General features: G+C 36.3%; 1 protein-coding gene across 3 annotated transcripts in view; it reads left to right on the top strand.

Annotated features, from left to right (window-relative positions):
• Positions 1–15,600, top strand: part of LOC100264068 (uncharacterized) — an 85,819-nt gene that overhangs the window by 20,042 nt on the left and 50,177 nt on the right. For all 3 annotated transcript variants that reach the window (XM_059742465.1, XM_010661648.3, XM_019224901.1), the window contains 2 exons: positions 4,931–5,011; positions 5,145–5,197. In XM_059742465.1, coding sequence (XP_059598448.1) covers positions 4,931–5,011; positions 5,145–5,197 — 134 coding nt within the window. The remainder of the gene's footprint in view (positions 1–4,930; positions 5,012–5,144; positions 5,198–15,600) is intronic.

The following is a 15,600-nucleotide window of genomic DNA, read 5'->3' as shown; positions in this document are numbered from 1 at the left end:
CACCTCTCCCCTAGACAAGTCCATTGAAACACGGGCCTCCCTTAAGGCCCCCACTTCGGTCAAACTTGTCTTTTACTTGGCCTGGCCCACACTTAACCCTTCTCCCACTTCACAGCCAGTATCCAAAAGGACCTCTGAAACAACAGACCCACAAGGGTCTCGGGCCTCAAAAACATGGCCTCTAGGTTCCTGGGCCCCATCCAGCCCCTGTCGGCCCAAACTTTGGGTCCCAGACTCAGCCCCACCATAGCCTCCTTTAAAGCAGTGATCATCCAAACAGTCCCTCCTCTCATCAGCTGTACGCCTCTCCAGGATCAGAATCAGTTGCTTTACACATGATCAAGTTAGTTTTTTTTTGACAGGCAAACAAGAATATATAAAAAGTGCCAATTGCAGATGATCTACTTATAGCTCATTTGCCACTAAAATGTAGTAGGCTTTTGGTTGCTACTTCGAAGAATCAAGTTATTCACATAAATTACAGGGGAACTTCTAATTTTGTACACCTAAGATTAATTGTGCTTATGTCTTATTTCATCTTTTCTTCTTCTATCATCACCATCTAAAACCAGTCCTTTTTTTTTTTTTTTTTTGATTGGAAACGACACAGAGATATATGGATAAATAAAAGAAGTACAAATAGAAGGATGAGAAATCCTCCCGCCAAAGAAAACTAAACTATAGGAAATTACACTGTAAAACAAGCGAACACTCTATAAAGGACCATTCCTTATGGAGTACACACCGCTAACCAATCAAGTTGTAGCGCATTAAGGGGAGTCCCCTTAAAAACCTTGGAACAGAAAGCCCAAAGAGAAGCAAGGAAAACAATAGAGTCCCAAAGATACTCCGAATTCCTTGCTTTATCCTAAAAAATTCTCGTGTTTCTTTCCCACCACACAACCCGAATTAGAGTGATGCTTGCAGCTTGCCACACAACTATCCCCCTCTTAGAAGAACCAAAACCATTAAATTTGATGGACATCATGTCAAAGATGCTCATCGGGGGGACCCAATCCATCTTAGCTAACTGAAATAACCTATGCCACAGCCCAATCGTCAAGGAACAATGAAGAAAAAGATGATCTGCTGATTCCCCATGCTTCATGCACAGAATACAAATATCAGGACTAAGGGCTTTGTAGGGTCTTCTCACTTGTAGCATGTCATTAGTATTCACCTTCTTGTGTGCCACTAACCAGACAAAGGATTTCACTTTGAAAGGAACTTGAGAATTCCAAACGAACTTAGAAGGGAAAACCTGAGGAGATCCATAAAATTGAGATAATGCTAGAAAGAAGGATTTGACTGAAAAAAACCCTGAAGAAAATAATGGCCAAAATCTGGCATCTGGAACCAAAGAAGATAGATGCAATCCATCAAGAGACCGCATGAGGCCTTCTAAGTCCTCTATCTTAGAATCTGACAGGTTACGACGGAAATTTAAATTCCAAGAGAAAGGACGAGTAGGACCGAGAACGGAAGAAATAAGAATGTTTTTATCCTAGACTACTCTAAATAGTCTTGGATATTGGGTTCCTAAAGGTTAATCCCTCCACCACAAATCTTCCCAGAACCGAATTCTTTCCCCATTTCCTACCACAAACCAAGTAAACAAGGAAAACTCTTGAAAGACTTGTGCAATAGCTTTCCAAGGACAACGATGTGACCATCTGACTAAAGTGTTAGCATCCCAACCATTAGAGTGTGAACCATAAATGCTTAATATGACTTGATGCCACAGAGCTGAACTCTCTCTAGGGTACCTCCATAGCCATTTCCCTAAAAGAGCGAGATTCCTCAGAGAAATATTCCCAAAACCCAAACCCCCTATTGCCTTCGGTTTACACACAACATCCCACCTCACTAAATGATCTCTTTTGCCTTCCCCAATCCCTGACCATAAAAAATCCCTTTGCAACCTCTCGATTTTTGCAGCCATTGAAGCGGGTAACTTAAATAAGGAAAGGAAGTAACAGGGCATATGGGTAAGGCAAGATTGGATAAGAGTTATCATTCCCCCGAATGATAAGTATGCCTTTTGCCACCCATCTAATCTTCTTGAGATTCTCTCAATCACTAGATCCCAAAAGCCACACGCCTTGGGGTTCCCACCCAAAGGAAGACCCAGATAGAGTATAGGTCAGCTAGAAGCCTTGCAATCAAGCATCTCAGCCAATCTTGAAAGATGAACCTGATCAAGATTGATGCCATAGATATTACTCTTGTCAAGGTTGACCTTGAGGCCAGATATGTGCCCAAACACTAGCAAAAGACTCTTGAGAGTCTGCAGATCTTCCTCCCTAGTGTTAGAAAAGAAAATGGTATCATCAGCAAATTGCAAATGAGATACCCTAGTTCTGTTTCTACCCACCCTGAAACCCTCCAACATATTTCTTTCCTCTGCTCTCAAAAGCATCCTACTCAGTACATGTGCGACTAAAGTAAACAAAAAAGGGGATAAAGGGTCACCTTGTCTTAATCCTCTCGATGCCTTAACCCACCCTTTAGCGCTACCATTCACCAAGACTGCATAAGTTACCAAGGACAAACATCCACTCATCCATTTCCTCCATCTAGGACTGAACCCCTTCTTCTCCAACACTTGATCCAAAAAATCACACTTCACGTGATCGTAGGCCTTTTCAAAGTCAATTTTGAAGACGACACCTTCCTCCCCTAATCGTCTTCTCTCATCCACTATCTCATTCGCTATGAGAACCGCATCCAAAATTTGTCTCCCTTGAACAAAAGCGCCTTGAGTAGAGTGGATGGTTTCATGTAGAACCCCTCTTAGACGCCCTGAGAGCACTTTGGCTATTATCTTGTAGAGACTAGTGATCAAACTAATGGGTCTAAAATCTGAGATTTTCTTTGTCAAACTCTTTTTGGGTAATAGAACAATGAAAGAGGCATTAGTGCTTTGATTGATAATTCCGCTCCTCTGAAATTCTGTGAACACTCTCATTAAATCCTCCTTAATCACATCCCAACAGTCTTGGAATACTGCAATAGTAAAGCCATCAGGCCCCGGAGCCTTGTCCCTATCCAACTGAAAAATGGCCTTAGAAATCTCTTCTTCAGTGAAAGGGGAATCCAACCTTAACGCGCTCTCTTTCGAAATAGGGGACCAATCTAATCCTTCAACACTCCAAGACTCTCCTGTAGGACTCGCGTAAAGCTTTTCAAAGTAAAGTAAGATCTCCTCTGTGATACTCAAGCCCCTTTCATTTTCCAACTCCTTGATATATTTCCTATTTCGCCTGCAATTAGCCATTTTATGAAAAAACTTAGAGTTACAATCCCCTTCCTTAACCCATTTGACCCTAGCTTATTGTCTCCAATGGATTTCCTCCCTCAAAATTAATTCCTCTAGCTCCCCTTTTCTTAAGGCTTTGACTTAACAATTCAGAAGTGAGACCCCCTACCTGCTCAATGGCATCAAAGTTAGCTAAATCATTGAGGATTCTTTTTTTCTTTTCATTAATTCCTCTATCTAAAACCAGTCCTTGCTGTCCCTGTTTTCTTTATTTTTCTGTATTTCTGTATTCATCAAACAGCAACCAATTCTATTGTCACTAGGGCTGTAACATGAGCACAGTGAGTCCAACCCAATCTGAATCTGACCTGAAAAAGACAATATTGGGTTGAGAAATCCCAATCCAACTTAAGTTTGCGTTGGGCTTGGCTTAAGGCTTCACTAACCTAGCTCAACCAAAAGCCTGACCCTAACATATTTATATTATTAACCCAATACATATTTTATATTGATGTGATCATATTTTTATATATGTTATATGTTAATGGTCTTGTTTGACACAGTAAAAGAATTTGAAGTTGTTAAAAATAATCAAGTATTTAATATTTTTACTAATTCATGGAATTAAATTATTTTCTGATAAAAGATATTTCTTAAATGTTTCATTAATGGATCAAGAACTTCAATGTTATCAATAGTCTCAATATTCTTTAGTACTTTTGTTTTCCTAATTCAGAGGTCATTAAAACCAAAAGATACCAATCCTTGAGCTTGAATTTTAGAACTTAAAGCTTCTGCTGGGCCTATGTCCCTCCTAATCCACATACTTAGAATTTTCCACTGTTTTTTGGAATCTTATTCATGGAGTCTGAGTTTCATATCCTTTGGTCTCAAATTGAGATGTGACAGGCTCCTATTGGAAGGGAATAGTATCCACCCTAACTGGTTCTGGTCCAAAATAGGTCTAGGCAAGACTTCATTAACAATGTTAGGAATGACACATATCCTTCTGATGTAAACAATAATATCTCTAAGATCTCTAATAATATATAAAAAAAAAAAATATCTCTAATCTTTTTAATAGAGGGGACTTGCATGTTAGACCAAGTAAAAGCCCTGTTCTTTAGCACTGGTCAGTTGGTCTAGAATCTCTGACTTAACTATCCAAGTTGGTTATTGCTATAGTTAACCCTAGATTCACCAGGTTTCTCACTCAAGGAGTGCTGGCATCAGAATCCCTTCTGAGTACTATTTAGGAACTTAGAAGGAGGACATTCAGCAACTCTCCAACACCCCCCCCCCCCCAACAAATTGCAACAAAGGTGAAGCCTATTAGGACCATAAACCCAATTGATCCCTGTGCCCTCTAGTTGCCCTTCTTTTTGTATCTAGTAGAGATGGAAAAGGACTTCAAAACCACCTCATATGCTCACCATAGGAATATATCAAATCTTAATAATCCCACCTGAAGAGATACAAGATGGTAGGATCCTCTAATCAATCTTCTGTAAGTGGTTTCCTTCTTGGTTTCATCTAGCCCCAGTAAGATCTATGATGCATCAGAAAGGACCTTCCAGATTAGTCCCTTCAACACATTTTTTGTCTATAAGTTGCATCTAGGTGATTCTAGGATTGCTAACTGAATAATTTTCCTTTCATTCTTGAATGCAGGTGTTTCTTAGTATGTTAGTGAAGGTTACATCATTGGATTTGCCATTATGGCATCGGATTCTTGTTCTTGAAATCCTAAGGGTAACTTCAACAATTTAGTGTTGTAACATATTCTTTTATGTTCTATTATCTTTTTCATAATTCATATATAAGTTTGTTGGTAGTGTTGTACTGTTTAAGGCCTTAAATAATGAGAAGCTATGTAATTTGATAGGGTTTTTGTGTAGAGGCGCGGACATTGCGAATTCTTTTCCAAAACTTTGACATGTAAGTTCATTAGCTTTATGTCTATAGTTTTGGTTGGCACCGTATGTTAAATACATTATTAGTTCTTTCTGTTCTTAAGAAAAAACTTGCTTTCCATATTCATCTAGTTTTTAATTAATGTCAATTGATCAATTATGGATTTGTTTGAATTGGCTTTTAAGAAGCTAAAACTCCTTTATAAACTTAATAAGAGCTTTTCTACCTATTTGGATAGTTTTTTTGAAAGAGCTTATGACTTAAAAAACAATTTAATATGGAAGTTAGGAAAATGTTGCTTCTCATAAAAGTTATTTTGGCTTGTGCTGGAAGATATTTCATGTTTACTGAAACTTCTATAATACCCGTATTGCTTTTCAAAAATTATGGTTTTGGCTATAGTTTCAGCTTCTAGCTAAAGTCAAAAGCAGAAAGCTATCCTGAATAGGGCCTATTATTGGAGCTTATGGTTTGTCACCACAATAACAACATAATATCTTCTAGACCTGCAACTTGGATGGCTTGGGTTAATTAGCACTAAAGCTATTTGCCCTTTTGCCCTTTTGCCCTTTTTTTTTTCCTTTTCTTTTCTAGGTTAATAAGATATATTAAAGGTGCCTAGCAAAATGGGGGTGCAATCCCATGTGAAAGGATGACTATAGCCATATTGAAAGCAGAGTTTCATATTAATAGAATTTGAATCGAAAAGTTTCAATAAGTTTCTTACTCAGGATGAAGTTAAATTAGATTCCAATTCTGACTTAACCCACTTGCTAAAAGCTCTAACATGAACGGATGAAAAGTCTCAAATATACAGATTCACTTAATAACCTTGAGGACTCCTTAACAAAAAGCCTTGCAAGCTGAACAACTAAAACAGGTTACAAAAATTTGAGAGCAAAATATAAACAAACACTAATTGCAACTCAAAGAGGCAAACACTTGTCCAATCGCCATAAATTTCTTTCCTTCTTAACCACCTATGAAATGACAATGGCAAAATCTCCCTCCACTACAGCATTGGACAAGCCTAAAGCTTTAGTCCTACAAAACCAGAAATTCAACCTCAATAGTAGAACCTTTACTTGTAGGTTTAGAGTAAGCTTTTTATCTCTGTACCTCGATGTCTCTAATCAGTTCACCTGTCCTAAGTCACCTAAGGTACTAAAGAGCTCCACTAGAGTTTCAACTTGACAAACCCTTTGGTCGGCGATGACCATACTTGATAGGTATTCTCAGCCAATCTCTTGGAGCTGCATACATGGCTCTCAAGTCTTTAAGGGAGTGCATTTTAAGGCTTCACTAATAATGGCCCAAAGGGAGGATGAAGAGTAAAACAAGTCCTAAACTTCATTTGCTATCCTCCCGACATTCTAAAAATTCCTTGCATTTCTTTTCTTTTTTTTCCATATTGTCTAAATCAAATTGAGGCTAGCAATATTTCATAGAACCTTGCCTCTAGAATGACCCCTAAAGCCTTTGAAGGATATAGTCATCATCTCCAACACTATACAAGGTGGGACTTAGTCAATCCTAGTAAGGTTAAAACAATATATGCCATAAATCCAAACTTGTTGGGCAATGAAGGAAAAGATTATCAATCAACAGATTCAACACTCTCCTTGTACATGATACACCACTCCAGAATAGGAGCTTTGGAAGACCTCTACTTCTAAATTGGATCATTGGTATTAACCTTCTTACTAACCATAAGCCACATATAAGCCTTTACTTCAAGAGGGACTTTAGATTTCCAATAAAGTTAGTTAGAGCAAAAGGGATAGAGATGGATAAATGAGTAAGGCTTTGAAGAGAGAACTAATTTAGAACAAGGTTGAAGAGGTTAATGACCAAACCCTCACATCGTAATAGAAAGGTGATAAATACATATGGGCTACAAAAGACATTAAGAAAGCTAGTTCTTCATTTTCTTAATCTAGGAGATTCCAATGAAATTTTAGTTCAAAGAGCTTTAAGAAAAGGGGAGTTAGAGGAACTAATTTTGAGGAAAGAAATTCATTGGAGACAAAAAGATAGGGTGAAATGGGTTAAAGAAGGGGACTGCATGTCACGCCCCAAGACCCACTCTAAGGGCGTGACGGTCAATTCACACTTTAAACGCGAAGGCTTACAGTATAACCTGACCCAAACAATCATATTGTAATTGGAAGTTACCAATTACGAAATACCCGTTCAGAGTAGCAGAACAAAATCTAAAATCCTCAAAATTCAATTTCAAAACTAAAACATCCACTATCCAAAATCCATTGTCCAAATATTTGCAAACTTAAACAATTCAAGTACTAGAACAAATTTCAAAATCTCCAAAACTCAACTTTGATCTAACATAAAATTTGAAGGATCAATATCCAAATAACTTCCAAATACTAAAGGATCCAAATGAACATAACTAACAGTTAAACAAAATCCAACATAAAATCCTAAGTCAAATCCTAATGATGACCATTCCTCAGCCTAGCCATCACTCCTTACCAGAACTACGAGTACCTGAAAAATTTTCAACAATTGGGAATGAGCTCACAACCCAATAAGGAATATTAATGCAGTTCATGGATCAAATATTTTCATTTCAAATAGGAGATATCGTTTTTTTTTTTTTTTCTCATCAAATATCAGAGTTTCAAAAATACCAATATATTTAAATTTCAACCAACCATTTCCATGTCAAATTCAAACACTTTCACATAAGATTCAATCAAATCCATTCAATTTTTCATTACTCTGGTTATCAAATATCAAATGCCCAGTTAGGTGGGACTTTTCAAATGGGTGGCTAGCCTCAAATTGTTCTTGGTGGAAGGAACCAAACACTACTAGTACTAGTAACCTCTAACCAAACCCCTAGAGGCTGGGGTCCAAATCAATTACATTCCCACCATGAAATGTAAAGGTCAACTATTATATCCCGTCGACAGGGCCGAATAGTCAACTATTATATCCCGTTGACAAGGGCCAAATAAACCAGAGTGATGTTTTTGTTCAAGTATTCAAATTTACACAACATAATATCTCCATATTTTGTGTCATAAATAAAACAAAATATTCCAACATAATATTTAGTGCAAAACAGTTTGATCCATGCATGGTAACAAAATATCATTTTCTTTTCCACAATTCAAAATAACATATAAAATAATTTAATTTTATAAATATTGCATTAACTTCCCTTACCTCAAAAGAAGTCCTTGAAAGCTTGGGAGAAAAATAATTCTGAAAAAAAAAAATCTACTCTTCACCTAATATAACATAAGAGAAACAATTATTACTATTTATTTATAATTTAACTAATCTATTCCTTATTTAAATAAAACTAATAAATTCCCAATTTGTTTCTAATAACACATTACTAATTGAATTAAATTACAATTTTATTTCATTATAAAATTCTCTCTCTCTCTCTATATATATATATATATATATATATATATATATTTTGCTAAATCTCTCATTCTATTTATTACAAAAAAAAAGACTATTATTACTATTATCTGAATTATTAATCTAAAACTAAATATTATTATTTTAATTAACCAATTCAAAAGCCACTCAACCATTACCTAGTTGTCTCGGGTACACCAAACCAAAAAGCAAGTTTTTTTTTTTTTTTTTTTCCATTGCCATCATCATGATTCATTTTATATATATATAAAAGGCTTCCTTCCATTTGGCACACGCCCTTTTTTTTTTTTTTTTTTTTTTCTCCTTCCTTCCTTCCTTCCAGTGCTGTGCACACGCGTTCTTTTTTTTTTTTTTTTACATTTTCTAATCCCTTCAACCACAAATAATAATATATTTATTTACTCTTTTTTTTTTTTTTTTAATAAAATTAACCCTAACCTAAAATCGAAACTTTCTAAGGAATTTTTTTTTTTTCATCTAATAAAACTCAAGATCTCCCAAATTCCAATAATAAAATCAAAATCTTAAATTTTTTTATTATTTTGATATTAAAACGAATTAAAAATAAAATAAACTAACCCTAATATAGATTTGGGTTTTCCAAAAGATATCTAATGTGTTTGAAATTAATCAATGAATCTAAAGTATTAAACTAGGGGTTAGAATCTTACCTATAGAGATCTGTTCTTCAACCCTGAAATCTGACTCCAACCTACGTTCTCTGAAATTCTGCGAACAGGAACTCTATTCAGAAAAGAATAGGAAGAAATAGAATTTCTAATTTATACCTAGAGTATTTATTCGTAAAATTACACTTTTACCCCTCTTCCACTTTATTTAATTAATTAATTAACTAATTTAATTATTATTAGTAATTTCCTAAATTACCCTTAAAAAATGCTTGGGCGTTACACTGCAATTCAAAGTTTTTTCACAAAGTGGCTAATGGCAAACGAAATAGGAAATTCATTAAATTTTTGGAGAACAAAAGAGGTTGAGTGTTGAATAATTCTGAGAGCATCACAGAGGAGATTTTACTTTATTTTGAAAAGCTCTACTAGAGTCCTCCTGGAGAGTCTTGGAGAGTAGAAGGCTTAGATTGGTCCCCTATCTTAGAAGAGAGTGCTTCTAGGTTGGATTCCCTTTTTACTGAAGAAGAGATTTCTAGAGCCATTTTTCAGTTAGATAGGGATAAGGCGCTGGGGCCTTATGGATTTACCATTGCAGTGTTTCAAGATTGTTGTGATGTGATCAAGGAGGATTTAGTGAGGGTGTTTGCAGAGTTTCACAGAAGCAGGATTATCAATTGAAGCACTAATACCTCCTTCATTGTTCTTTTGCCCAAAAAAAACCCAACAAAGAAAATCTTAGACTTTAGACCTATTAGCTTGATCACTTGTCTCTATAAGATAATAACCAAAGTTTTATCAGGGCGATTAAGAGGGGTACTACATGAAACTATCCATTCTACTCAAGGTGCTTTTGTTCAAGGGAGACAAATTTTGGACGTTGCTCTTATAGTCAATGAGATAGTGGATAAGAAAAGACGATCAAGGGAGGAAGGTGTTGTTTTCAAAATTGACTTTGAAAAGGCTTACGACCATGTGAGATGGGATTTTTTGGATCATGTGTTGGAGAAGAAGGGGTTTGGTCCTAGATGGAGGACCTGGATGAAAGGTTGTTTGTCTACAGTCTCTTATGCAGTTCTAGTGAATGGTAATGCTAAAGGGTGGGTCAAGGCAACTAGAGGATTAAGACAAGGTGACCCTCTATCCTCTTTTTTGTTTACTATCGTCGCAGATGTGCTGAGTAGAATGTTGTTGAGAGCAGATGAAAGAAGTTTGTTGGAGGGTTTTAGGGAAGGTAGGAATAGAACAAGGGTGTCCCATCTGCAATTCGCAGATGATACCATTTTCTTTTCCAACTCTTATGTGGAAGATCTGCAAACTCTCAAGAGTTTATTGTTAGTGTTTGGGCATATTTCTGGGCTTAAGGTTAATCTTGACAAGAGTAATCTTTTTGGCATCAACCTTGATCAGAATCATCTCTCTAAGTTGGCCGTGTTACTTGATTGCAAGGCTTCTGACTGACCTATACTCTACCTGGGTCTTCCTTTGGGAGGGAACCTAAAAGATTGTGGTTTTTGGGATCCAGTGATTGAGAGAATCTCACAGAGATTAGATGGGTGGCAAAAGGCTTACTTATCTCTTGGAGGTAGGATAACTCTTATCCATTCATGCCTTTCCCACATTCCTAGCTACTTTATCTCCTTGTTTAAGATTCTCGCTTTAGTGGCTGCAAAAATTGAGAGATTGCAAAAGGATTTCCTTTGGTCAAGGGTTGGGGAAGGTAAAAGAGATCATCTTGTTAGTTGGGATGTAGTGTGTAGTCTAAAGGTAAAAGGGGGTTTGGGATTTAGGAAGATTTCTCTAAGGAATCTCGCTCTCTTAGGGAAATGGTTGTGGAGGTACTTTAGGGAGAGTTCAACTTTGTGGCATCAGGTCATTTTAAGCATTTATGGGACACATTCCAATGATTGGGATGCTAATAATATAGTCAGATGGTCACATCGTTGTCCTTGGAAGGCTATTGTACAAGTCTTTTAGGATTTTTCCTAGTATACTCGGTTTGTGGTAGGAGATGGGGATAGAATTCGGTTTTGGGAAAACTTGTGGTGGGGGGATCAACCTTTGGGTTTCCAATATCCAAGACTTTTTAGAGTAGTCACCGATAAAAATATTCCTATATCTTTAATTCTCGGTTTTGATTGCCCCTTCTCTTGGAACTTTAATTTCCGTCGCAACCTTTCCGATTCTGAGATAGAAGATTTAGAAAGTCTCATGCGGTCACTTGATTGTTTGCATTTATCCCCATCAGTTTTAGATGCGAGATCCTGGTCTTTATATTTTTCAAGGCTTTTTACAGTCAAATATTTTTTTTTAGCCTTGTCCCACCGTTCCAATTCTTCTCCAGTTTTCCCTACTAAGTTTGTTTGCAATTCTCAAGTCCCTTTTAAAGTCAAGTCCTTTGTCTGGTTAGTGACACATAAGAAGGTAAATACTAATGATTTGCTACAATTGAAAACACCCTACAAAGCTCTTAGTCCTGACATTTGTAACTTGTATATGAAGCATGGAGAATCAACAAATCATCTTTTTTTACATTGCTCTTTGACGATGGGGTTGTAACACAGATTATTTTAGTTAGCCAATATGGATTGGGTTCCCTCGAGAAGTATAAAGGTTTTGGTTTGTCCAAGAGAGGGATAGTTTTGTGGCAAACTGCGTGCATTGCTTTAATTTGGGTAGTGTGGTGGGGAAGAAATGCAAGGATATTTGAGGATAAAGCAAGGAATTCAGAGAATCTTTGGGATTCCATTCACATCCTTGCTTCTCTTTGGGCTTTTTGTTCCATGGCTTTTAAGGGCATTCTCCTTAATGTGTTACAACTAGATTGGCTAGCAGTGTGTAGTTCCAACGGGATGGTCTAATCTAGAGAGTTTGGCTATTTTTACTTTGTAGCTTCTTGTTTTTGTATTCTTGTTGTTTAGTTTTTCTTTGGTGGGAGGATTCCTCATCCTTCTCTTGTACTTCTTTTTTCTATCAATATATCTCCTTGTCGTTTCCTATCAAAAAAAAAAAAAAAAAAAGGGTGTCAAAGACCTAGAATAACTTTGTGGGAGGTATATCCTTGATGCAACCCTAATTTAAAATGAGGTGGTTGATTCGAGAAAAAGAAGTTCTAGTGTTGGTTTGGTTTGTAAATTAGATATGGAAAAGGCATATGACCATGTGGATTGGAAATTTCTCCTTTATTTGATGAGAAAAATTTCTCCTTTCAAACATAGAAAATATGGGTTTTGGTCCTAAATGAAGAAGGTGGATTCTTTTCTACATTTCCATTGAAAGGATGTCAATCTTAGTTAATGGTATCACTATTGATTTCTTCCAAACTTCAAGAGGCTTGAGGTGAGGTGATCCTCTTTCTCACTATCTTTTTTTGATGGTCACTGAAGCCTTTAGTTGTCAAATATCAAAGGCTGAGCAAGGAGGGTTTATTATTGGCTTCAAAGTCGAGGGTCGAGAGGGAGGAGGAATGCACATCTCTCACTTCCTGTTTGCAAATGATACTCTTCTATTTTGTGAGGCAAATTTAGATCAATTAAGATAGTGGAGGTGGATTGTAATTGGCTTTGAGGTGGTGTTAAGTCTAAAAATAAACTTGTAAAAAATTGAGCTTATTCCAATGGGAATAGGAGAGGGAGTGAGTAGATTGGCATCTATGTTTGAGTTAAGGTAGGGAGGCTTCCGCTTCTTTTCTTGGTTTACCTTTGGCAATGTCTCATAAGTCTTATGGTGCATAAGATGTTGTTGAGGAGAGATTAAGAAGGAGATTTGCCCCGTGGAAGAAGCAGTACTTTTCAAAGGGAGGAAGATTACTAGTCTTGTGCTATCAATCTATTTTATGTCCTTTTTTGCAATTCCCAAGAAAGTGTGGATTAGAATAGAAAAAATTTAGAGAGATTTTTTGTGGGGAAATCTATTGGAAGTTAACATGATACATTTATTAAGTTGTTTTAAGATTTGCAATGATAAAAGGTTTGGAGGTTTGGGCATCAGAAGATTAGAGGTTTATCCTTGAGTAGGAGAGCCTGTGGAGGAAGATCCTTCTAGGAAAGTTCGAGGAATTAGATGGGGGGTGGAATACATGAGAGGAGAGGGAGACCGTTGGAATGAGTCTATGGAATGATATTAGAAAAGGATGGGAAGATTTCAACCTAAGGATAGATGGGAAGATTTCAGCCAAAGGATACCTATTTGGGTAAAAAATGGTAGGCAAAGAAAATTTTGAAGGGACAAGTGGGCAGGGGAGTATTGGTTGAAAGAAGCATCTTCTCCATTGTATAAACTTTCTTCTTCAAAGTATGCTATAATTGTTGATTTGTGGAAAAGAGGAAAAAGTGGAGGTCAGTGGTTAGTGCAATTCATAAGATCTTTCCAAGATTGGAAATGGATGGCGTAACCTAATTTTTGGAGCTTATTTATTTAGTAAGGGGCAAGATGGAGGAGAAGACATCTTAGCATGTAAAGTCTTATTACAATTCCTTGCGTGTTGATACTTGAATGGATTTCCCAACTAAACAAATTTGGGGCTCTACAACTCCCTTGAGAATGTGTTTTCTCACTTGGGAAGTAGTATGAGGGAAGATCTTAACTATAAACATGTTAATGTAGAGGGGGTGGACAATGGTAGATAGATGTAGCTTATGCAAAGAGATTGAAGATTCAACCCATCGCATTTTGATTCATTGTGATAGAATAAGGGAGTTATGGATGCTTTTGTTAGCAATCTTTAGCCTAAAATAGGTATTTCCAGTTACAGTGACATACCTTCTCTTTAATTGGAAGTTTGTGGGTTTGGATAAGAGGAGACAATAAAAAGGGCAAGACCAACATCGATAAAAAGCACCCTATCTAGCCTTCCTATCTATTTTATGTCACTTTTTGCAATTCGGAGAAAAGGTTAGCTTAAGACTGAAAAAGATCTAGAGAGATTTCTTATAGGGGTGGTGCTTTGGTGAAAAAGCCTCATCCAGTAAAGTGGTCGTCAATTTGTTGTAGGCGAAAGCTTTAAGCCTTTTTAACCTAACTATAGAGGGAAATTCTGCTATTGTAATATATTGGGTGATTAGTAAGGAAAGAGTTTCATGGAAGTTTGACGATTGGATCTGAAAAATCATAGAGGTTTTTGGTGAGTTGGGTTGCTCCTTCTCTTGGGTTCCCCATTCAGCCAACCAAGTTGTAGGCTAATTAGCCAATCAATGAGTTAAGTTTTTGGCTTTCTTTGAGATTTTCTTCCCCCTTAAGTGTGCAATATTTCTCTTTGGTGTACCTTGGTTTTTTCTTTGTGAGGATGAGCTAGTTTTTGTGGGGTTTGACACTTGGTTGCTTTCTAACCATTTTTTTTTGTACGTCTTTGAAAGATTGTTTGTTCTTCTTGTATTTATCTTTAAAGATGAAGGAAAATTGTTGTTTTTGTTTTAGGGGGAAAAAAATAAGCTTCATGTGTGACAAGTCATTTTTGTGATATTTCTTAAATGCTCATTAGTTGTGCTTCATGTTTTCATGCTATTAGCTAATTTATTTGTTTATTTATTTATTTTTTGTTTGTTTGTTTGGATCCTACCATGATAGAGTGCTAGATATATATATAGCACTCTATCATGGTAGGATTATATATATATATATTTTATCAAAAACGAAAAATATTAATATTAGTAAAGGTACAAGAGAAAGATGAGAGGTTTGCCCCTCAAAACATAGATTCTGATCAAAGTAAGAAGACACCTCTCTATACAAAACTATGTACAAAGATAACCTCCGACTATCTCAAACCTTTGAATCACAAACTGCAAGTCAGTTGGGTTGTATAATACTAAGAGTAACTCCTCTAAAAGCAACAATACAAGAGGCCCATAGAGAGGAATAGAAGTGAAGTAAATCCCATAACATCCCTTTCAATCTCCCCTTATCTTCAAAAATCCTAACATTTCTCTCTTGTCACACAATCATACTATGTGAATGAATACAATATATAATCATACTGTGATCTTTGGGAAGAGTAATTGTTTTATGTTAGAATGCATTATATACATTGTAAACCAAAATTCTACAAGCTTAAACTTTTAGGAAAATTGGTTATTCAACTTGTTATCGAAGTCTTGTTTGACAAAAAGTCATGTGTTTGAACCTCATTGCATATTTATTTCCTCAACTTGTTAAGCCCAAAAGAGGCTGCTTTGTTTCCCAATTTATTAAGCCCATGTGTAAGGTTAAAAGAGGCTACACATGAGGGAAAGTGTTAGAGTGCATGGTATGCATTATGGACCCAAATCCTACAAGTTTGAGCTTTTACGAAAATTGGTTGTTCAACATTCTAGAATAACATTTAGACTTTAGTCAAACTATCTTGTTCATTATAATCTATGAAGATATTTTTTTTTTGTG

This window comes from Vitis vinifera, chromosome 14 (assembly GCF_030704535.1).
Source record: "Vitis vinifera cultivar Pinot Noir 40024 chromosome 14, ASM3070453v1".
Classification (NCBI taxonomy): Eukaryota; Viridiplantae; Streptophyta; class Magnoliopsida; order Vitales; family Vitaceae; genus Vitis; species Vitis vinifera.
The sequence above is the reverse complement of the archived record's forward strand: the minus strand, read 5'-3'. Positions and strand labels throughout refer to the sequence as shown.